Source organism: Pongo abelii, chromosome 1 (assembly GCF_028885655.2).
Source record: "Pongo abelii isolate AG06213 chromosome 1, NHGRI_mPonAbe1-v2.0_pri, whole genome shotgun sequence".
Classification (NCBI taxonomy): Eukaryota; Metazoa; Chordata; class Mammalia; order Primates; family Hominidae; genus Pongo; species Pongo abelii.
This window is the reverse complement of record NC_071985.2, coordinates 5502535-5528105: the sequence shown is the minus strand read 5'-3', so window position 1 is coordinate 5528105 and position 25571 is coordinate 5502535. Positions and strand designations below refer to the sequence as shown.

The 25571-nt window shown below is 36.5% G+C and overlaps 1 protein-coding gene across 10 annotated transcripts in view; it reads right to left on the bottom strand.

Moving 5' to 3' along the window:
• AKT3 (AKT serine/threonine kinase 3) overlaps window positions 1-25571 on the bottom strand; it is a 359588-nt gene that overhangs the window by 85730 nt on the left and 248287 nt on the right. For all 10 annotated transcript variants that reach the window (XM_054550183.2, XM_024234045.3, XM_054550203.2 and 7 more), the window contains one exon: window positions 25050-25118. In XM_054550183.2, coding sequence (XP_054406158.1) covers window positions 25050-25118 — 69 coding nt within the window. The remainder of the gene's footprint in view (window positions 1-25049; window positions 25119-25571) is intronic.

Genomic DNA, 25571 nt, shown 5'->3' with positions numbered 1-25571 from the left:
AAACTTAAACATAAGACCTAAAACTATAAAACTCCTAGAAGAAAACATACCAAAAAAACCTCCTTGATATTGGTCTTGGCAAGTATTTCTTGAATATGACACCAAAAGCACAAGCAACAAAGGCAGAGATAAATAGGTGGGACTACTATTTATCTCTTTGCTTATGTGAAGCAAAGAAAACAATCAACAGAGTCGAAAACCTATGGAATGGGAGAAAATACTTGCAAATAATATATCTGATAAGAGGTCGATATCCCAAATATATACAAAACTTGGCTGGGCACGGTGGCTCACGCCTGCAATCCCAGCACTTTGGGAGGCTGAGGAGGACAGATCATGAGGTCAGGAATTTGAGACCAGCCTGATCAACATGGTGAAACCCCGTCTCTACTAAAAATACAAAAATCAGCCAGGCATGGTGGCAGGCGCCTGTAATCCCAGCTACTCGGAAAGCTGAGGCAGGAGAATCGCTTGAACCCAGGAGGCAGAGGTTGCAGTGAGCCGAGATTGTGCCACTGCACTCCAACCTAGACAACACAAGCAAAACTCCATCTCAAAAAAAAAAAAAAGAAAAAAAGAAAAAAAAATCTGATCGAAAAATAGGGAAAGGACCTGAATATACTTTTCAAAGAAAATATACAAGTGGCCAGCAGATACATGAAAAGGTGCTCAAGATAGATCACTAGTCATCAGAGAAATGCAAATCAAAACCACAATGAGATATTACTACACACCTGTTAGGATGGCTATTATAAAAAAGATGAGATAGCAAGTGCTGGTGAGGATGTGGAGAAAAGGGAACCCTTGTGCACTGTTGGTGGGAATGTAAACTGGTATAGCCATTATGGAAAACAGTATGGAGGCTCCACAAGAAACGAAAAATAGAACTATCATATAATCCTGCAATCCCACTTCTAGGTATATATATATATCTATCTGAAGGAAATGACATCAATATTTCAAACAGATATCTGCACTCCCACATACACTGTAGCATTATTCACTGTAATTAAGGCAGGACTGCAGGTATCTCTATTCCAAGAATGGAAACACTCTATATATATAGATTTCTTGGATATGAAGAAGCAACATCTATCAGCAGATAAATGGATAATGAAAATGTGGTATATTTATACAATGGAATATTATTCAGCCATAAAAAGAAGGAAGTCCTACCATTTGTGACAACATGGATGAACCTCAAGGGCATTATGTTAAGTAAAATAAGTCAGGGACAACAAATATTGTACGATCCACTTATATGGGGAATCTAAAAGAATCAAACTCAAAGAAACAGAAAGTAGAATGATGGTTGCCAGGAGCTGGGGTAGGGAGGTAAGTAAAATGGGGAGATACTTGTCAAATGGTACAAACTTCCAGTTACGGGTAAGTTCTGGGGATCTAATGTACAGCATCGTGACTATAGTTAATGATGCTGTACTGTATATTTAAAATTTGCTAGAGAGTAGGTCTTAGGTATTCTCATCACACACACACAAAGGTAACTGACAGGTGACAGATGTATTCACTAATTCAATTGTGGCAGTCCTTTCACAATACACACACATCAAATCACTACACTGTATACCTAAAATTTATACAATTTTATTCGTTCATTATACCTCAATAAAGCCAAGAAGAAACAAATTAAAAAAAGAAACCCCCAAGAACAAATGATTTAGCATCCAATCAACATTTACTAAACATGACAAGAAGCAAGAAAATATGACCTATAACCAAGAGAAAAATCAGTCATTAGAAACACACCTAAAAATGATAGAGATGATGGAATTAATAGATACTGACTTCAAAATAGTACATGAACATAAAAAAGAAATAAAGGGAAATAGAAACAAATGAGACTGTAGAGATAAAACAAACAACATCTAAAATAAAAAATTCACTAGATGGAATTAACAGATTCGAAACTGAAAGAGAAAGGACTTATGAATGGAAATCATAGCAAAAGAATCGATATAAATTACAACTGGGAAAAAAAAGCCTCAGTGACCTGTTGGACAGTATCAAGGAATCTAACACATGTGTAATATAAATTACTGAAAGGAGAAAGACATTTGAAAAAGAATGCCCGAAATTTTCTAAAATTGGATAAATAACTAAATGCACAGATCTACAGTTGCCCAGGAGAAAAGGGAAATGAATAAGTTGATAGTTATGATTACTCCAGCTTGCTACCTAGAAACAATGTCCAGGCTGTAACACAGGGAGAGGAAAACAAAACAAAACAAAAAGAGCCTACAAGGATCCTTGATTTAATGATACTGAGTTCAGAGATTGGGGAGACCAAGGTATCTAGAATTCATGAGACAGGTGACTAGACAGAAGACAGTACCAAAGACAGAGCTCGAGAGATCTACAATGGATTGCCTTGGAGTCTCATTGAGCAGCACCCGTATGTTGGGAAAGGCTACGGAAAGAGCCACTGAAAAGCACCAGATGAAAACAATCACCAGGCTAACACAGAGGCAAAAATATTTCATGTTCTCACATGGCAAAATATAAAGATCTCCTAAAAACTACTGCATCTAACAGAGTTTTAAAAAAATACTCCCTCAATAGTGCAGCCGTGTTAGTGCCAGAGCAAAAGATATTCCAGACCAGTTCTTACTAAGCTTAAAAGCAAGCACTGATAGGATCATACTGTTTATACATAAGAATAATGCCTAAATATATTTTTTAATCCTCAAATTTCCAGCATCTGACAATGTAAAATTCAATGTCTGGCATCCAATAAAAAATTAACGGACATAAAAAGAAACAGGAAAATAATAACCTATAATCAGCAGAATAATCAATGAATAGAAACAGACTGAGAAAATGACACATAAGATATAATTACACGAATACCATAATAAATTAGCTGTTGAAAATATAAAAGTTCAAAAGGTAGAGGGAAGCACAATAAGGTGAAGATGAAAAAAAAAAAAAGTCCCAAATCAAACTTCAAGAGATGAAAATGTCTGAAATAAAAAATATACTAGATGTTACTAGACACTGGAGAAGAAAGTATTAGTAAACTTAAAGACACAGGCAGAAAAATCCAAAATTAAAGACAGAGAAAAGACTGAAAAAAAGAAGAGACCATTAGTAAACAGTGAGATAACATCAAGATGTCTAACATGTAAATAAGTAGATTCTCAGGATGGAACAAGAGAAATGAGTAACAAAATACTTAAAGAACGATATTCAAAAACTTTCCAAATTGAATAAAAACTATATGCTTACAGATCCACAAGGCTTAAAACACCCTAAGCCTGGCCGGGCGCGGTAGCTCACACCTGTAATCCCAGCACTTTGGGAGGCTGAGCTGGGCGGATCACGAGGCCAGGAGATCGAGACCATCCTGGCTAACATGGTGAAACCCCGTCTCTACTAAAAATACAAAAAATTAGCTGGGCATGGTGGCACGTGCCTGTAATCCCAGCTACTCAGGAGGCTGAGGCAGGAGAATGGCGTGAACCTGGGAGGCGGAGCTTGCAGTGAACCCAGATCGCGCCACTGCACTCCAGCCTGGGCAACAGAGCAAGACTCCGTCTCAAAAAAAAAGACAAAAAACAAAAAAAAACATAAAAAAACCCTAAGCCAAAGAACTGTGAAGGAAACCATACCAGGGCACATCATAATCAATAGCTGAAAGGAAATAATAAACAAAAAAGCTTAACAGCGACCACAGAAAAAAAGACACATGAAGCACAGAGGAACAAAGCAGACTTCTTGACAGAAACTGGATACGCCAGAAGAAAGTACAGTGACATCTTTATAGTAATGAAATGTAAAAATGGCAAATTAGAATTTTATACATAGCTAAATATCTTTCCAAAAATCAGAGGAAAATAAAGCCATCATCAGACATATAGGTTAGAGAACTCACCACCAGAGACACTGAACTAGAAATTGTTCAAGAAAATGTTTCAGAATGAAGGAAAATGACACCACTCGGAAAACAGGATCTACCCACGGGAAAGAAAATACTGGAAATAGTAGCTGTGTCGGGGAACAGAAATTAATTTTTCTTCTGTTTTAAATTTCCTTAAAAGATAATCACTGGTTTAAAACAAAAATAATAATGCATAGTGGCATTTATAACACATACAAATGTAAAATGTATTGTAACAACAGCACAAAGGCTTGAAGGAGGAAATAAAAGTACACCAGTGAAAGGATCTTAGGATATATGTGAAATGGTATAATCTAAGCGAACACAAAACGGGAAAAAAAGTTAAATACGAGTTTATAGTTAACAGTCATCCCACACTAAAAACTGGTGCTCCCAAAAAGTTACTGATGAATTCCATCACCCCTTTAAAGAAGAAATAATTACAATTTCATAGCAACATTTCCAGAAAATAAGAGAACAGTTATTAACACATTGCATGAGGCCAGCATTGCCACAATACAAAACCAGACAGAACTATTACATGAAAAGATGAGTACAGATCAATATCCCTCAAAATCATAGATGTAAAATCTTAACAAAACTTCTCTAATTCAATTCCAACAATATATAAGGATGATAATACATTATGAATAAAAGATGGTTAATCTCAAGAATGAAGACTGGCTTAACATTTGAATATCAATGTAATTTATCAAATGTACAAACTAAAAAGAAAGCCGGGCACAGTGTCTATAATCCCAGCACTTTGGGAGGCCTAGGTGCGTGGATCACTTGAGGGTAAGAGTTTGAGACCAACCTGGCCAACATAGTGAAACCCTATCTCTAATAAAAATACAAAAATTAGCTGGGTGCAATGGTGGGCACCTGTAGTCCCAGCTGCTTGGGAGACTGAGGCAGGAGAATCACTTAAACCTGGGAGGTGGAAGTTGCAGTGAGCCGAGATCATGCCACTGCACTCCAGCCTAGGCGATAGAGTGAGACTGCGTGTCTAAATAAACAACCATATGATCACCTCAATGGAGGCACAAAAACCTTTAAAGAAAAGTTAATGGCCACTGATAGTAAAATCTTCTAGGAATAGGAGAGAACTTAACCTAATAAAAGGTATATATGACTAACATCACACTTAATAATAAAAGACTGAGTCTTTTCCGAGACAAGGAACAAAAACACAATGTTCACTACTTCTGTTCAACACTGTACTAGCAGTCATAGGCAGTGAAAGATGCATAGACAGATAGACAATTAAACAGACAAATATATACATGCCATACAAACAAGAATGGAAGTAAAACTGCCATTATTTACAAAGAGCAAGACTATCTACATAGACATTTCAAAGAAATTTAGAAAAAGGGTTTCTAGAACTAGTAAGTGAGCTTAGGAAGGCCATGGAATACAAGGTTAATATATAAAAACCAACTATATTCTTATATGCTAACAACAAACAATTGTAAATGGGAAAAAATGGGAATACGTAAAGAAAAAACGAAAAATTATACAAACCTATACACTAAAACTACAGTGTTTCAACAGACATTAGAGAAATCCATAAGCAAACAGAGTATGTGTCCATGGATTAGAAGACTCAATATTCTTAAATAGATTTACGGATTAAATGCAATCATAATGAAAGTTACTGCAGGCTTTTTTGTAAAAATTGACATGATAATAAATTTATATGAAAATGCAGAGGACACAGAAGAGTCAAAACAATTCTGAAAAAAGAACAAAGTTTTTCTCTATTTCAAAATATACTCCCAAAGCAACAATTATCAAGTGAGTGTGGTACTGATGTAAAGAGAAACTCAAAGACCAATTAAACAGAATAAGACAGTGCAGAAACAGACCCATATGTGTGACAAACTGATTTTCAACAGAGGTACCCAAGTCACACAATCAGAGACAGGGTCTTGCTGTGTTGTCCAGTCTGCAATGCAGTGGTATGAACATGGATCACTGCAGCATCAACCTCTTGGGCTCAAGCAATGCTCCCAGTTCTGCCTTGCACCACCAGGCCGGGCTAATTTTTTAAATTTTTCATTTTGTAGAGACAGGGTCCTGTTGTGTTGCTCAGGCTGTTCTCAAACTCCTGCCTCAGCCTCCCAAAATGCTGGGATTACAGGTATAAGCCCCCATGTCTGACTAAAGGACAGCCCTTTCAATGAAAGATAGTGAAAGAACAAGATGTCTGTAGGGGGAAAAAAAAATGAACCTCAACTCTTAGCTCACAGCATACATAAAAACTAAAATGGATCACAGATCTATACATGTAACAGGTACAACTTAAAAGTTTTAGAAGAAAATACAGTCATGCACTGCTTAATGACGGGGATACATTCTGAGAAATGTGCAATTAGACAATTTCATCATTGTGACAACATCCTAGGGTTTACTTACATAAACTTAAATGGCATAGCCTACTACTCCTAGGTACAGACCTGTACAGCATGTTACCCTCCTGAATACTCTAGGCAGGTGTAGCACAATGATATCTGTACATCTAAACACATCTAGAAAAGTACAGTAAAAATATGATATAGAAAATTTAAAAACGATACACCTGCCTATTGCATTTATAATACCATGAATGAAACTTGTAGGACTGGAAGCTGCTTTGAGTGAGTGAGTGGCGAGTGAATATGAAGGCCTAGGTGATTACTATAGACTATGAACACTGTATAATGTATAAAATAATTTATTAAAATTATTTTTCTTTCTTCAGTAATGAGTTAACCTTTGCTTTCTATAACTTTTTCACTTTATAAACTTTAAGATTTTTAAAAACACCTTGACTCTTTTATAACAGTTTAAAATATGAACACATTGTACAGCTATACAAAAATATTGTTTCTTTACATCTTTATTCTATAAACATTTTTCTATTTTTTTTAACGTCTTCAACTTTTGGTTAAAAATGAAAACACAGCACATACATTAGCCTAAACCTACACACAGTCAGGATCATCAATATCACTGTCTTCCACCTCCACATCCTGTCCCACTGTAAGGTCTTTAGGAGCAGGCATCGAGCTGTCATCTCCTATGCTAACAATGCCTTCTTTTGGAATATCACCTGAAGGACCCACCTGATGCTGTTTTAAAGTTACCTATTTTTTTAAAAATAAGTGAAAGTAATACACTTTAAGAAACAATGAAAAGTATAATATATAAAATACATAAAGAAGTGACATAGTCATGTACTATCACGATCAAGTATTATGTATATAACTGCATGTGCTATATTTCTACACAACCAGCAGCACAGGTTTGCTTACACCAGCATCACCAAAACATGTGAGTAATGCACTGCTGTATGACTTACAACATTTATGTCACTAGGCAATATGAATTTTTCAGCTACATTATAATCTTATGGGATTGTCATATATATGGCCCACTGTTGACAGAAACTTGTTATATAGCATGTGACACATAACAAATAGGAGAAAGATGTGTGACCTGGGGTACACAAACATTTCTTGGACAGTATACAAAAAAAGTGAAAACCATAAAAGGCAAGAATTGATAAATAAGACATCAAAATTAAAAACTTCTGTTCCTCAAAAGACATCACTGAGAAAATGAAAAGGCAAGCTACAGTCTGGAAGAAACCATTTGTAATACAAATATTTGGCAAACTATTTGTAACCAGAACATCCAAAGAACTCCTATAATTCAGTAAGAAGATGAACAACCGAATAATAGGTGAAATATTTGAATAGACGGGTCACAAAAGTATATGCAAATGGCAAAAAGTATGAGTAAAGACATTTACTATCATTAGTCATAAGAGAAATGCAATTTAAAACCACAGTAACATACTTCTACATACTCGCTAGAATGACTAAAATGAAAAACACTGACCACAGCAAGCATTGGTGAGGATGCAGAACACCTAAAATTCTCATTACATTAATGCTGAGAATATAAAATGACACAACAGTTTTAAATTTTTGTAAAATGTAAGCATATGCTTACCATAAATCCAACAATCATACTCTTCAGTATTAATTAAAGAGAAAAGAAACAGGCCTATCAGCTTTATTCATATTAGGCAATGACTGGAATTAATCCGCATGTACGTCACCAGTGGGAGAGATTAACAAATGGTGGTATAGCTGTGCAAAGGATAATGACTTCATAATAAAAGAAATAAATGACTGAGAAATGCAACAAAGTTAAGAATCTCAAAAACATTATGCAGAATGAAAGAAGTAAATACAAGACAGTATATATTGTATGAGTTCATTTCTGTGACATTTTTTAAAAGATGAATCAAATCTTTAGTGTCTGAAAGCAGACCAATGGTTACCTAGGGCCATGTGTCAATGTACTATGGGTACAGGGAAGACTGACTGCAAAGAGGCATGGCAGAACTTTTTGAGGCAATGAGAATGTTCTTTATTTTTATTGTGATGGGGGCTACATGCATATATATGTTTGTCAGAAGTCATCTAATCATATACTTAAAATGAGTTCATTTCATTATATGTAAATTATACTTAAGTTGACTAAAAAATGAAAACAACCTAAATGTTCAATGATTTGGGAAGGTTTTAATAAGTTAAAGTATATCTACATAATTAGTAGGCAACAAGTAACATATTTTAAAATGATAAAATTGAAAATATGTGTACAGTATAAACAGAGGAAAATATATTAACATGGTATTAGCAATTATTTCTAGATGGTAAGATTTAGAGTGGTTTTTATCTTCTGTTTTATACCTCAAAAATTACTTGTAATTATTTAATATCCATTCCCCAGAATACTATGCATTTTTTTTTTTTTTTTTTTTGGTGACAGGGTCTCACTCTGTTGCCAAGGCTGAAGTGCAGTGGCATGATGGCTCACTGCAGCCTCAACCTCTTGGGCTCACTCAATCTTCCCACTTCAGTCTCTCGAGTAGCTGGGAGCACAGGCACTGGCTACCACATCCGGCTAATTTTTAACTATTTTGGTAGATACAGGGTCTCCCTATGTTGCTCACGCTGGTCTTGAACTCTTGGGTTCAAGTGATCCTCCTGCCTTGGCCTCCCAAAGTGCTGGGCATGAGCCACTGGGCCTGGCCTATGCCCTTCTTAAATGCAGAGACCATCTGTCTTGCTCATGTAGTATACTAAGTACATAGTACAGTGCCTGCCTCGAAGATAGCAGCATTCAATAAGTACTTTTTTGACAGAATTAAAATAATTTTTTTGGCTTTTTGAAGTTCTCTGTAATGAACGTACATTATCACTTTTGTAATAGAAAAAAATTGTTCAAAAGTTTCAAATAAATGTACTAATAATTAATGTACTGATTTATGCTTATTATAAATTTAATGCTCTATTTTTTTCTTGGCAAAGGCATAGGAAAATGAGAAAATTATGACAGTACACTGCATCTTTGCATCTTCAGCACCATGCCTAGTATATGACACATATTATATTCTTCACAAATATGTATTGCAAAAAATTAAATTAAATTCAGAAATACCTCTCAAAAAATTATAAGAAAAATCATCCTTAAGGTTTTTGAGGTAAAATATTTTCATTGGAAGTATTAAAAATCATATCTAATAGTTGAATAATCTTATCTTTGTTCAAAAAGGAAAGTGAGTTATTTGCTGCTAAAATAGGGAGCTTATCTTTATCAAGTTAAATTCCTTTATAAAGGCAAAGACTACATAGTTTTTTTTTTTATTGTTAAGCTTAGCCATGCTACAGGAATACAGTAATGTAAATGCATTAACTCAAACTACTAAATATACAAGCATATTTCATCATTCTATTAGGAAGAAATTTTCTCCATAACTCTCTCTCACAATAGCCTAACAGGAACTGCACTAGAGTGTAGCTGTACTCCCACGGTTTAGTAAGTGGACAGGTATTCAACCCACCCTTGCAAAAAGATGACTGCATCTACAGCCGTGCACTACAGTCTCATGCTCAACAGGCTTCTCTCATCAGAGCACAGGAAGTTCCTTCCCACGTACCCTTCAAATGTCAACCTAATACTACTTCCTCAAAGAGATAACTGAATTTATAGTAGGTTCTCCATTATTCTCTCTCATACCACAGCACTCTGTTACCATTATATTTATTGGGTTTATATTGTTTTATTATTTTATAATATGCATCTCCTTCTAGAAATCATGACTGTTTTATTCATCTTAGCGAACGCAGTAAGCATTTAATACATACTTTTGAGTGAATGAGCTAATCTTATTTGGGGACCATAGCTGCCCTTGAAGATTTAGTTCAAATGCACCTTCCCTCCTAAAATCTCCTGTGTAGGAGAACATTTGTGGGGATGTTCATTATTTTTATCGTGGTGATGATTTCATGGGTCAAAAGTTATCAGATTGTACACTTTAAATATGTACAAATTATTTATAATTTGTTATTAACTCAGTAAAACTGTTTTAGAGAAAGGGAGACATCTTAAGACAAAATGCAGATTTTCTCACACAAATAAAAGCTAACAAAAGTTATGGCTATCAGACCTGCACTACAAAAACAAATGCTAAAGGAAGTTTTTATGCAAAAGGAAAATGTAATAGATGAAAATGTATACCAACACAAAGGAAAAGAGAGCACTTAAAATGACTACTTTATGAATATAAAACATTTTTTCTATTAAAAATTATTTTAAAGATAATTGCTTACAGCAAAAACAGTGTATAGTAAAGGTTAAAAAATATATGGAAGTAAAATTCTGAGAACAACCGCAGAAAAGACAGAAGGCAGGGAAACAGATGTATGCCTTTTAAGGTTCAGATAGAAGGTAAGAAAATAGACATATGCTGCTATAAGGTTCTTATAGTACAAGTAAAGTGACACAGCATATTGTTTGAAAGTCTACTGTGATGAGAAAAGATACATATTCTAACCCCTAAAGCTACCACCATAAGAACAGAATAAAGAAGCAGAGCTAATCAAACTAAGATTATTTAAACTCATCAAATTACTAATAGAAATTCTTCAACTTTTAATAAAGAGCATCTACGAAAAATCTACAGCTAACAACATGGTTAATGGTGACAGTATGAATGTTTTTGCCCTAAAATCAGGTATAAAGCAAGGATATTTGCTCTTATCCTGCTCTTTAACACTGTTCTAAACGTCCTGGATAGCTTAATAAGGCAAGGAAATGTACACATATTAGAAAATAGCAGTAAAACTGTCTTTGTTCTCACCTGACATGATCATCTACATAGAGAAATCCAATATATTTACAATAAAAGACTACTAAAACTAATATTAGTATGGCTAATAAGTAAACATCAACTGTATGTCTATATATTAGCAAGAATCAATTACAAATTGAAATTTTTAATAATGACTGATAAACCATTTATAACATAAAAACATAAAATAATTATAAAGTATCCCTAAGGATAAATTTTTAAAGCTTTCAAGACCTGTACACTAAAAACTACATAATATTGTTGAAAGAAATTAAAGACTTAAATAATGGGAAAACATACACCATATTTATGAATCAGAAGACAACACTGTGAAACTGTCAATTCTCCCCAAATTGATCAACAGATTTAACACAATCACAATTAAAATCCAGTAGGCTTTTACGTAGAATTCAACAAGCTTATTCTATAATTTATGTGGAAATGCAAAGGAAATTGGATAGCAAAACCAATTTTTAAAAAGAATAACACAATTGAAAGATTCAAGCTGTCTGATTTTAACACTTATTCTAAAGTAAGTGTGTGGCATAGTGAAGACAGTGTGGTATAGGTTTCAGGATAGATACAGACCAATACAACAGAATGCAGAGTCCAGAAATCAACCCACACATATATGATTGATTTTTGACAAGGGTACCAAATCATTCAATGGGAGAAAGACAGTCTTTTCAACAAATATGCGGAACAGTTAGATATCACTTTGCAAGAAACAAACGAAACATGACCCTTATGTAGCAGTATACATTAAAATTAACTGGAAATAGCTCATAGACCTAAATGCAAGAGCTAAAACTATTAACACTTCTAGAAGAAAGCATAAAAGAAAATCTCCCTGACCTGCCGCCACCCAACAGGTCTAGCTTTGACTTTAGAAAAAAATCTTAACAAATTTGAGTTAGAAAAAGATGTTTAAAAAACAAAATGTATAAATCATAAGAGAAAATAATCAATGAATTGTGTTTCCTCTCATTTAAAAGTCTGCCCTTCATACTGGTTGGAAAGCCTATCAGTGGTTTTCAGGGTGAGAGTGAGGGGAGAGAATTGACTATAAAGAGACATGCGAGGCTCTGTTGTGATAGAAACATTCTAGATCATGATTGTGGTGATGGGAAACTGCTTTATACAGCTGTCAAAACTCACTAAACTGTACAGTCAAAATTGATAAATTTTAGTGAATGCAAACTATGCATTAAAATGCTGATTACAATAGATTACAACAAAAATATATTTTGGAACAATTCCCCATTATGAAATGAAAAGACAAACTATAAAATGGGAGAAAATATTTATAAAATATATATATGATAAAGCCCTTACATGAAATAAAGAAATCTGACAACTCAATATTAAGACAACAACCTAATTTTTAAAATAGACAAAAGATTTTAACAGATACTTCAAAAAAGATGATGTATAAATGGCAAATCAGAATAAGAAAAGAAGTTCAATATCATTAGTTATTTGAAAAATTCAAATTGAAGCTTTAAAATACCACTATACATCCACCAGAATGAGTAAAATTTAAAAAGACTACCATGCCAAGTGTGGTGATGTTGTCAAGTAACATCCTGGGAATGCAAAATGGTATGGCTGATTTTGAAAAGAGTTTGCAGTTTTTAATGAAGTTGATCATAACAAATGACACAGAAATTGCATTTCTATGTATTTACCCAAGAAGATTAAAAATATATATTCACACATAGATTTGTACTGGAGTATTCACGAGCTTTTATTCTAATAGGCCCAAAATGTAAAGAACCCAAATGTCTATCCAGTGGCAACTATATAAACATATGACTGTACATCACACAACGGAGCAAAGCCATAAAAAGAAACAAACTACTGATATATGGAACAATATCTATAAATTTTAAAAGTATTATGCTAAGTGAAAAATGGAGAACACAAAAGCCTGTAAGTATGTTTTCAGATTATAGTTTTTCATATTTAAGTACTGTTTTATGTCACTGCCCTGTTTTTCCTCCTCAGGGTTTCCAATTATGCATATGTTGCTTCTTCTGTTTTCCCTCCCTTGAAATACCCACTCTGTGGTAAGCCAGCCTTTGTGTAAGAAGTTTGACTACCTTGAAATGGCCATGCTCTGCCATAACCCCATGGAAAGGAATCATGTAAATACCCAGATGCCTGGTAGGCCCCTGCAGTTCTAGCCACTTGATCTGAGATTTTAGATTTGTAAGCAAACATGTTACATGTTGAGGCTTGTCACATCTCCTAATAACTATATTCAATGCATTCAATTACATTTAATGCAGTGAGATACTGGTTTAACCATTCATTTTTTTAAAATGTCTTTGAATTATGAAATTATATACTAAAAATGCTTCCCGACTTTATATTGCCTTTAGATGCTAATGTAAACATTGTAATGCATCCTTCTTGACTTGGGAATTTTGAAAAAGCAATGGGTGAAAGACAAAATTCTGATATAACCTACATAATATATTAATAACTAAAATAGCAAAGAAATTAGCTTGTCAGACACCTGACAATAAAGATGTTTATATACCTGAAAACTTTGTAAAATTTTAAAAATCATCACTATGAATATGAAATGATAATTAAATTAATTTAAAAATCACCCAGATCACACCTCCGTAAATTAGTAAGGAGAACTAGAATGCTGACTACTAGTGCTTTTGTCTTATGTGAATTTAAATGAGATAATTTTGGTTCACTGATAACAAAATGCCAGCCAAATGAGAAATCTGAATAAGCATGAGAATCTCAAGAATGGCATGAACCTGAAAGCCATATTGCAAAAAAATCAAATACATGTTATCAAAGAAATTAATATAGAGTTTACAATGAACTAAGTATGGACAAAAATAGTAGTACATAACTGAAACTGTTAGCTTCATTACAACCTACATAAAGAAAATAGAGGCATGTGAAGAATTTATCAGATGAATAGCATTTCTACACAATGATTTTCCTTTACTCCCCTAATGAATCTTTAACTTCAAGAAATTTCAGACTTGAGAGAGATTTGCAGAGGTCCAACAAATAAGCCTGAAATGAATGACGCTATGAGTAAGATTTTGGAAACAAGTCCTAAGTGGAGACTTCCTAAACCAAAGGAAACAAAAACACCTCCTTAGTCAATTTTGTCTGCTTTATTCTCCCAGGATATTTCTCTGCTTCTCATGTAAATTTAGTAACATTTAAGGAATAAAAAGAGAGCTGCCTGGATATATTAGCAGTGTGACTGGTCATATTATTAGAGAGATTTTACAATCAGTTCTACAAATGCCCCACCGAAATTGCACTGAACTCACTCTTACAACCTTGTTCTACTGGGCTCCAAACCAATCCTTTTACACTCTGTACTACAGCCAAGGTGCATACCTTGTACCAAACCAGAAAAGGAAAAATCCCTGGTAGTCTCCATAGGAACTATTAGAGGGCAAATCCAATGGACAATTCTCAGTTATCATCGTACAGGATTTAATATACTCAGTTGTACCTAATCTCTCCTTAACTTCTAAGGCTTCTCTTGTGTGGCTCCTCCTGCCCAGGATCCTCCTTAGGCTTCTCTCTGCATCTACACCTGTGCACTAGTCTCACTGCATCTACAGCTGTGTCTACAGCATGTCTTACTCTGGCATTTCCAGGCACCATCCTTGGCCACTGATGTTCTAACTGTACATACTTTCCTCACATTGGATATTTCCTCACTTCCCGGGTTTTAACACCGCTCATGATGCCTATTTGTATCTCTGATTTAACTCTCCCCACTCCTTAGCTGCCACACTAGGTGCCTCAAATATAGCATGATCTGCTTAAGAACTCATTCTTCTTCCTGTGTTTTCTATTTTTATAAATACTCCAGTATCCACAATTCCCCAAGCAGCAAACACGAAATCGTATGATACTTCTCTGCGTATTTATTCATTAAATCCTGGTGATTCTAATAACTAAATATTACTAGAATTTGATTCCTTCTAACACTGCTTCAATTAATAATCTTATCTTTTTTTTTTTGAGATGGAGTTTTGCTCTTGTTGCCCAGGCTGGAGCACAATGGCGCAATCTAGGCTCACCACAACCTCCACCTCCCAGGTTCAAGCGATTCTCCTGCCTCAGCCTCCCAAGTAGCTGGGATTACTGGCATGCACCACCAGGCCTGGCTAATTTTGTATTTTTAGTAGAGACGGGGTTTCTCCACTGTTGGTCAGGCTGGTCTCAAACTCCTGGCCTCAGGTGATCCACCCACCTTGGCCTCCCAAAGTGCTGGGATTCCAAGCATGAGCCACCACATCCGACAAACTTATCATTTTTATAATTGAATTACTGAAAACCTTCTAACTGCAGCAACCTCCCAAGTATTTTCCTTGCTTCCACTTCTGTCCTCTCTACTTCAAGCTTTATACTGCTAAGTATTCTTTCTAAACATTTCCCCAAAGAAATTCTTCTATGATGCTCCACTGCCTTCATCTAAATGACTTGAGAGTGAAGATCTGTCTTAATGTGATTCTGACTACCTGTGCAGACTCTCTGGCTTTCCTCTGCAGAACTCTATGCATTATCCATAGTGTGCTGTATTCAGGGGGTGGGGGAACCTGTCTGCTCCTGTGTACTCTACACATGCCATTTTACCTGTGTAGGAATGCTCTCCTTCCCAACCTTAGTGATATAATGTATAGTTATTCTTACATCTTAGCCTAGCAACCACTTTTTAAGAAGAGTTTCCTACCCTGGCACCCTTTACTTTCCTTTCCTCTGCTCCTTCAGATTCATTAAAGTGCTCACTCTCTCCATGCACAGTAACCAGTATTATCAGAGCAACCACGTCACAGCAGTGTATACAAGTATTTTCTCATCTATCTCTCCAGTTAGTCACTCGTCAAAGGAAAAATATTATGTTTTCCTTATTTATGAATCTTCTGAGGTCTAGCCCACAGAAGTTGTTCATTATTTAATAGATGGATGAACTATAATGTACTAGATTAAAGTATCAAAAATAATCAAATCACTCCCAAACATTCCTTAGAACGGTATTACACTGGAGACCGACATACTGTCATCTCTCGACATAGTTAAACCCAGGACAGTTTTCTATCTTTGGTACAAGAATATAGCCTTTTTTCTTTTATTTTCTTTAGAGACAGGGTCTCACACTGCTGCCCACGCTGGAGTGCAGTAGCACAACCATGGCTCACTATAACCCTGAGTTCCTGGGCTCAAGTGAACTTCCCACTTCAGCTTTCCTGATTAATTTACTAGGACTACAGGTACACATCACCATGCATGGCTAACTTTTTTGTTTTTTTGACAGGGAATCTCACTATGTTGGCCAGGCTGGTCTCAAACTCCTGGCCTCAAGCAATCCTACTATCTCAGCTGCCCAAAGCACCAAAATTACAAGCATGAGCCACCAGGCCTGGCCAGAATATAGTTTCTTTAAATGAACACCTGCAGTTACAATACACTCAATGATATTTTATGTAAGTTTTGTATTTTAAAACACCAGAGTTTATATTCCATGAAGCTCTATGCATGGAAAGTAGGAAGTAACAAGGAGTAAAGAATAGCAAATTTATATCTCTCATCCTAAGGTCACTCTGTAAATACACTCATTGAGAAAAAGAGCAGAATAATCACATCATTTAAATCAACTTGTCTGTCTCAGCTATATCTTATTGAGCCCACTTCTTTGAATTCATATAAATTACATCCAACTATGATGAAATTCCATTGTACCAATACGATCGTAAGAAGTTAGGGTTGATTTTTCACAGCCAACATTTCTCTCACAATCCACTTCCATCAAAAATTTTTAGTGCTCCAAACACAGTCATGCATTACTTAACAACTGGGATATGGCCTGAGAAACTTGCTGGTAGGCAATGATATGGTTCGGCTGTGTCCCCACCCAAATCTCATTTTGAACTGTAGTTCCCATAATCCCAATGTGTTGTGGGAGGGATCCAGTGGAAGGTAATTGAATCACAGGGCTGGTTACCTCCATGCTGTTCTGCTGATAGTGAGTTCTGATGAAATCTGATGGTTTTATAAGGGGCTTTTCCTCCTTTGCTTGGCACTTCTCTCTCCTGCTCCTATGTGAAGAAGGACGTGTTTGCTTCCCCTTTCACCACGATTGTAGGTTTCCTAAAGTCTCCCCAGCCCTGAAGAACTGAGTCAATTAAACCTCTTTCCTTTATAAATTACCCAGTCTCGGGCAGTTCACGGCAGCATGAGAAGAGAGAACGGACTAATACAGTACATTGGTACCACAGAGAGTGTGGTGCTGCTGTAAAGGTACCCAAAAATGTAAAAACGGCTTTCCAACCAGGTAACAGGCAAGGTTGGAACAGTTTGGAGGGCTCAAAAGAAGACAGAAAAACATGAGAAAGTCTGGAACTTCCTAGAGACTTCCTGAATAGCTTTGACCAAAATGCTGACAGTGATATGGACAATAAAGTCCAGGCTGAGGTGGTCTCAGATGGAGACGAGGAACTTACTGGTAAGTGGAGTAAAGGTGACTCTTGCTATGCTTTACCAAAGAGAATGGTGGCATTTTGCCCCTGCCCTAGAGATCTGTGGAACTTTGAACTTGAAGGAGATGATTTGGGGTATCTGGCGCAAGAAATTTCTAAGTGGCAAAGCATTGAAGAGAACATAGAGAAGAAAAGTTTGCAAAATTTGCAGCCTGACAATACAATAGAAAAGAAAAATCCATTTTGGGGGGAGAAATTCAAGCCCACTGCAAAAGTTGGCATAAGTAACAAGGAGCCAGATGTTAATCACCAAGACAAAGGCGAAAATGTCTTCAGGGCATTTCAGAGACCCTTGCAGCAGCGCCTCCCATCATAGGCCCAGAGGCCTAGGAGGGAAAAACAGTTTTGTGGGCCAGGGCCCAAAAGCAGGGCCCCCCTGCTCTGTGCAGCCTTGGGACATGGTGCCCTGCATCCCAACTGCTTCAGTCCCAGCTGTGGCTAAAAGGGAACAACGTATAGCTCAGTCTATTGCTTCAGAGGGTGCAAGCCCCAAGCATTGGCAGCTTCCATGTGGTGCTGGTCCTGCTGGTGTGCAGAAGACAAGAATTAAGGTTTGGGAACCTTTACCTAGATTTCAGAGGATGTGTGGAAACACCTGGATGACCAGTCTGCTGCAGGGGCAGAGTCATGGAGAACCTCTGCTAGGGCACTGCAGAAGGGAAATGTGGTGTTGTATCCCCCACACAAGATTCCCCACTGGGGCACTGTCTAGTGGAGCTGTAAGAAGGGGGTCACTGTCCTCCAGACCCCAGAACGGTAATCTACTGACAGCTTGCACCGTGCACCTGGAAAAGCCACAGACACTCAACACCAGCCCATGAAAGTAGCTGGGAGGAGGGTTGTACCCTGCAAAGCCACAGGGGTGGTGCTGCTCAAGGCCATAGGAGCCCACCTCTTGCATCAGCATGATCTAGATGTGAGACATGGAGTTAAAGGAGATCATTTTGGAACTTTAAGGTTTAATGACTGCACTATTGGACTTTAGACTTGCATGGGGCCTACAGCTCCTTTGTTTTGGCCAATTTCTCCCATTTGGAATGGGTGTATTTACCCAATGCCTGTACCCCCATTTTATCTAGGAATTAACTAACTTGCTTTTGACTTTACAGGTTCACAGTCAGAAGAGACTTGCCTTGTCTCAGATGAGACTTTGAACTTGGACTTTTGGGATATTGCTGAAATGAATTAAGACTTTAAGGGACTGTTGGAAAGGCATGATTGTGTTTTGAAATGCGAGGATATGAGATTTGGGAGGGGCCAGGAGCAGAATGATATAGTTTGTGTCCCCACCCAAATCTCATCTTGAATTGTAGCTCCCAAACTCCCCATGTCATGGGAGGGCCCTGGTGGGTAATTTAATTATGGGGGTGGTTACCACTATGTTTTCTTGTGATTGTGAGTGAGTTCTCACAAGATGGTTTTATAAGGAGCTTTTCCCCCTTTGCTCAGCATTTCTTCCTGTCACCATGTGAAGAAGGAAATGTTTGCTTCCCCTTCCACCATGACTGTAAGTTTCCTGAGGACTCCCAAGCCCTGCGGAACTGTGAGCCAATTAAACCACTTTCCTTTATAAATTACCCCGTCTGGGGCAGTTCTTTTTAGCAGTGTGAGAACTAATACAGGCAATTTCATCATTGTGTGAACATCACAGAGTGACTTACACAAACCTAGACAACATAGCCTACTACACACCTGGGCTATATGGTATAGCCTATTGCTCCTAGGCTACCTGTGCATGTTTGTCTTATGGGACTATCATTGTGCTATCCATCATTGACTTCAACATTGCTACGTGGCATGTGACTAATATTGACAAACACATAAAAATCAGAAGCATAATCAAGAGCATGCTAAACCCCTAACTCAAATTATAATTCAAGGTAAACTTTCTAGAGCATAGACTAAGAAGAAGATGCTATTGCTAATTAAAAATCAGTGAACAATAAGCATAAATTGAGTAAAAATTGGGCTAAGTTATTTCAACGAGGCCACTAAAACAGCTCATCTTAGGGCAAAAACTTGATATAAAAAGATTTGTGTGTGCTGCCATTTTGGTATTATGAACTTACCAAAGCTTGCTTACAAAAGGCCAGTATTCTCACGCTCAAGTCCTTAGATGCCACACAGATCCTACCCCACTGGCTAAGTCTTGGTATATGTGTGGATTGTGCTAGTGTGAATTGTTTATGTGTGTTTATTTTTTCCCTTACTTTAATCCTATTTCAAAAATATAACTACTATGTTTAATACTTTTTCTACAGTAATTAAGTTTTCTGTTTTTTTTTTTTTTGAGACGGAGTCTTGCTCTGTCACCCAGGCTGGAGTGCAGTGGCGTGATCTTGGCTCACTGCACCCTCCGCCTCCTGGGTTCAAGCAATTCTCCTGCCTTAGCCTCCCAAGGAGCTGGGATTACAAGCACCCACCACCACGCTAATTTTTTGTATTTTGTATTTTTAGTAGAGATGGGGTTTCATCACGTTGGCCAGGCTGGTCTCGAACTCCTGACCTCGTGATCTGCCCGCCTCAGCCTCCCAAAGTGCTGGGATTACAAGTGTGAGCCACCACGCCTGGTCGTTTTCTGCATTTTTATAAGGCACCCCTGGGCAGCATAAATGGCAAGGTGAACCCAAAGCAAAACCAAAATTAAACAAGTTGCCACAAGGATAAACACATCAAGCATAGATTTCCTCCTCAGTCATGATAAACCAAGAATTAAAATAACCCTACTATACTCCAAGTATTAAATAACTATTTTAAAATACATCTGATAATCTAAAAAAATAAAAAATTGTGGTTAAGTATATAAAATTCTATTTCCTACTAAAGTTATTAAATATAAATAACTTTTCATTTTCTCTGTGTGTGTGTGTGTACCAACACTGTAATTATCTACGCATGTTGAAATTATACACCACATACAGGCAGGCCGAGGTCGGCAGATCACTTCAGGCCAGGAGTTCAAGACTAGCCTGGCCAACATGGCCAAACCCCGTTTCTACTAAAAATACAAAAATTAGCTAAGTGTGGTGGCGCACACCTATAATCCTAGCTGCTAAGGAGACTGAGGCATGGGGATTGCTTGAGCCCAGAAGGCAGAAGTTGCAGTGAGCCGAGATTGCACCACTGTACTCCAGACAGGGTGATGGAGTGAGACCCTAGAGAATCAGTTCACTTGCTTCAAAATATTAAATAATATAGTACTTATCTATAGCCCAATCCACAACAGAAATTCTGAAGAAAAACAATGATATGCTGAACAAGAAAAATAATGTAGGAGTATTAATGCTAAAGAAAATCATCTGGCTAATCTGAAAATCTGCTTTTAGTGTAAAATTTTTTTCAATAATCATCAATTAATTCATCTCTAAGTACTCTGGGTTTAGAAAAGAAGTGCAGATGCCAGTGAGCACCCTCTGGGAAGCTTTCCCTCATCCCACCAAAGTCCCACAATCTATCTATCTGTCACGATAGAAGTGATAATTATTTCACACTTAGTATTGTTTTTGTACCCTTTCTCCAGTAGACTATAAACTCTTTGAGGGCAAGATCTATGTTTAATTCAGATTTCTATGCCCTAGATATCTACCAGAGTGCCTTCCACAAAGACTTAATACATATGTATTTTATAAATAAAAAGATATCCTCTCCTAAATTTACACTTTCAGCTTTTTTAACAAAATATTGTATACTACATCACTTTCTATTTTTCTTCCTACTCCTCAGTAGTTCCTATTTTACCACTTTTAGCTAACTTCTCTTATCCCTAATCCCTGAGGGAATGTTCATCCATTTGTTCACTTATTCATTCAAATAATCCAATGAATATTTGTCAAGCACCAACTATGTACAAGTAGTGAATAAGATGCTAGGGTTATACCGTGAACAGGCCTCTTAGAAAGCTAACACTTTGATGGGAAAGATAGACAAGTAAATAGGTAATTGTAAAACAATGTGAAAATTGTTACTATAGACATGAATACATAATACCGTTTAAAAAATAGAGATATTTAATAGTGTTTTTCCAAGTTTTTGTCTGCGGACTGTTTTATCTGTCTTACTGTTTCCCTTGGTCATCCATTCATCCAACCATTTATTTGTCTGTCTACTTTCAACTATTAGATAACACATATACGTGGCACAAAACACAAAAGATACAGAAAAATACACAAATGAAAAATCTTCCTCCTATCTTATCCCCAGCCACTCAGTATATTTTCCCAAAGACAAGCACTAATATCCAGTGCATAATTTCAGAGATACTCGATCACTAGACAAACATATATACACATGTTTACAGTCTAATTTTATTTTAACACAACAGAAGTATGCTTTATACTCTGTCTGCACCTAGTTTTTTTAACTTCTATAAATGCCCATATTGGGCTGCCTCATTCTTTCAGATGGATATAGAGATTCCACTGCATGAATGTAACTTTATTTAAGCAGACTCCTTACTGAATACTCATTTAAAGTACTACAATGCTGCAATGAGTATACTTATCTATATATCATTCTGTGGTGCATCTGTATGTCTGTAGGATAAATTCTTAGAAATGAAATTGCTCAGTCCAAGTATAAGCGCATTTTAAATTTTGATAGATACTGACATAAGAGGTTTCATCAATTTCATTTCCACCTCCATAACTTAAATTATAATCTTTATGGGAATGGATGCCAAAACTGCATCCACAGTTTTGACTCTTTATCCACTCTCCATCATAGTTCCACACATATATTACTTTAAAAGCTTAGGAAAAACTTTTTTAAAACCAAATTTATAAGGTTAACATGTTCTTCATAATTGCACTGTATCTGCTAAGGCTCCCAAATTCCAACCAAAAATCACTTTTCACCGTACCTTTTTGTTTCTATCAAGATCTAATTAATTGGTCATTAAGATGTAACAATATGGCCAGGTGTGATGGCTCACGTCTGTAATCCCAGCCCTGTGAAAGGCTGAGGTGGGTGCATCATTTGAGGCCAACAGTTCAAGACCAGCCTAGGCAACATGGCAAAACCCTATCTCTACAAAAAAATACAGAAATTAGCCAGGCATGGTGATGCATGCCTGTAGTCCCAGCTACACAGGAGGCTGTGATGGGAGGATACCTTAAGCTTAGGAGGTGGAAGATGCAGTGAGCAGAGATGGCACCACTACAATCCAGCCTGAATGACAGAGCCAGACCCCATCTCAAAAGAAAAGATGTACCAATCCTACAGTTTCACAACATCCATTTTCTTCGTATTTTCTCAGACATCTTACTGCAAGGTCCCAGTTCTGTATGCCTGGGTTATTATTATTTAATTATCTTGTCCTATCACCCACCAGTGATTCTGCCCATCCCATCCTCTCTGCCTGAAACAACTTCTTACATCAATTCCCTGGGTGAAATCTCATTAAGCCTCCTCTAAGTGCTAGATCATCCATAAAGCATTTTCTTTTATGACTTTATTAGAACTTAGGTCTTTCACTATGCATTCTAATTTGTAATACACTAAGGGAAGTTATATACTCCTTCACAGCAAGGATAATATCTTAACACATTTTCATAAATCTATACTGCCTAGGCACTCAAAATGTCTTTACCAAATTAATGAATTAAGTTTTGGGTTTTGATTTTTTTTTTTTTTTTTTTTTTTGAGACAAGGTAATGCTCTGTCACCCAGGCTGAAGTGCAGTGGCATGACCATGGCTCACTGCAGCCTTGACCTCCCAGGCTCAAGTGATCCTCCCGCCTCAGCTCCTCAGTAGCTGGGAGTATAGGAGCTGGGTGTGTGCCACCATGTCCAGGTAAGTTTTTTATTTTTTGCAGAGACAGGCTCCCACTATGTTGCCCAGGCTGGTTTCAAACTCCTGAGCTCAAGTGATCCACCCGCCTCAGCCTCCCCAAGTGCTGGGATTACAAGTGTGAGCCACCACGCAAGCCCTGAATGAATGAAGTTTTGCAACAAATTAATTCCTGCAAATCAGATAATTCTACAGGAAAAAAATTCCATAAAGGATATTTAATTATTTATTTTGGAAAATAAGAATATTTTAAGTTCATGAGACACAAGACCCTATATAATAATTAAATTTATTTCAGAAAGCCCACAATAAAAATATTTCCAGTTAGCTTTTCCAGTACATTTACTTTTCCCTCACATTGACTGTGACCAAACCAAGGAAGAGAAAGGAGAAGGAATAAAGGAATGAGTGAAATGTGCTAATAAAAATATTAAATTTATCTCCAAAATATTGTCAGTCTCTTAAATATAGTCATGGTGGGCCGGGCGTGGTGGCTCATGCCTGTAATCCCAGCTCTTTGGGAGGCTGAGGCAGACGGATCACGAGGTCAGGAGATCGAGACCATCCTGGCCAACATGGTGAAACCCCGTCTCTACTAAAAATACAAAAGTTAGCCGGGCGTGGCGGTGCGCGCCTGTAGTCCCAGCTACTCGGGGGCTGAGGCAGGAGAATCGCTTGAACCCGGGAGGCAGAGGTGGTAGTAAGCTTAGATTGTGCTGCTGCACTCCAGCCTGGCGACACAGCGAAACTCCGTCTCAAAAAAAAAAAAATTATATATATATACATATATATATTTACACACACACCCATATATATACATATACATATATACATACATATATATACACATATACACACACACACACACCCCCATATATATACATATACATACATATATATACACATATACACATATATATACACCCACACACACACACACACACACACACATATATATATACATATACATATATACATACATATATATACACATATACACATATATATACACCCACACCCACACACACACACACACCCATATATATACATATACATATATACATACATATATATACACATATACACACACACACACCCATATATATACATATACATATATACATACATATATATACACATATACACACACACACACACACACACACACACATATATATAGTCATAGTACTCTACTACAAAGAAGAAAACTCAGCCATAATGTGCCCATGGACTATTGTTCCACTGAGTTTAGAATGGGTAAAATAACTTTTCACAATGTTCACAGCCTACTTGAAAAGAAACTTTGTGAAACAATAAATCTTGTATTTCTAGTTTTCAAAATTTAATAACATGATTTCAAAAATCATACTTCTGTTAAAACTTTTTACATTTAAAAACACAGGAAAAAGAAGAATATGATTATGCTTTCCAACACATAAATGTAGTTATATAAAAACAATCATACATCTCATCAGAAATAATTTCGCTCCCATCTGTTCAATAGTATTAAGAGCTACACAAATTCCTATCAAGAAATGGAGAACTGCTATATTGTAACTTGTATTTTAAAGTAATGTTTTTAAAATAATGAAAATACTACCATGCAAATACTGGATTTACTTCTTGACTCACCTCGCCCCCATTAACATATTCCATCACAAAACACAAACGGTCTTTTGTCTGGAAGGAATATTTCAAGGACTTGAAATAAAAAAAAGAAAAAAGTTATATTATAATCCTGTATTCTTATAATTATAATAGTACTAAAAATAGAACACTTAGAAGTAGTAAGCATGAAAGATGAAAAGAATTGTTATTGTTTAAGAGTTTATTTACTACTTAAAAGTGCTTAACAGTTTATGAGAAACATAGAACAAATGTTTAGTTCACAATAGGTATTATTACAAGAAAAACTAAAATTAAAATTTCAAGTAAAAGTAAACTTAATTGCAACAAGCACTTCTCAATCTAATTTGCCATTGATTTGAAGCTGCATTAGTACTCAAGGTTCTCATCCATGCAACCTCACAGCGTGGGCAACAAATTACACTAGTTGAAGTTCCTTAGGAATCTAGCTACGGCTGTTACACTCAGGTTTCTAATACAATGACAACATAACTTTTTGCATATTGGATGCACAACAGAACCCAACCC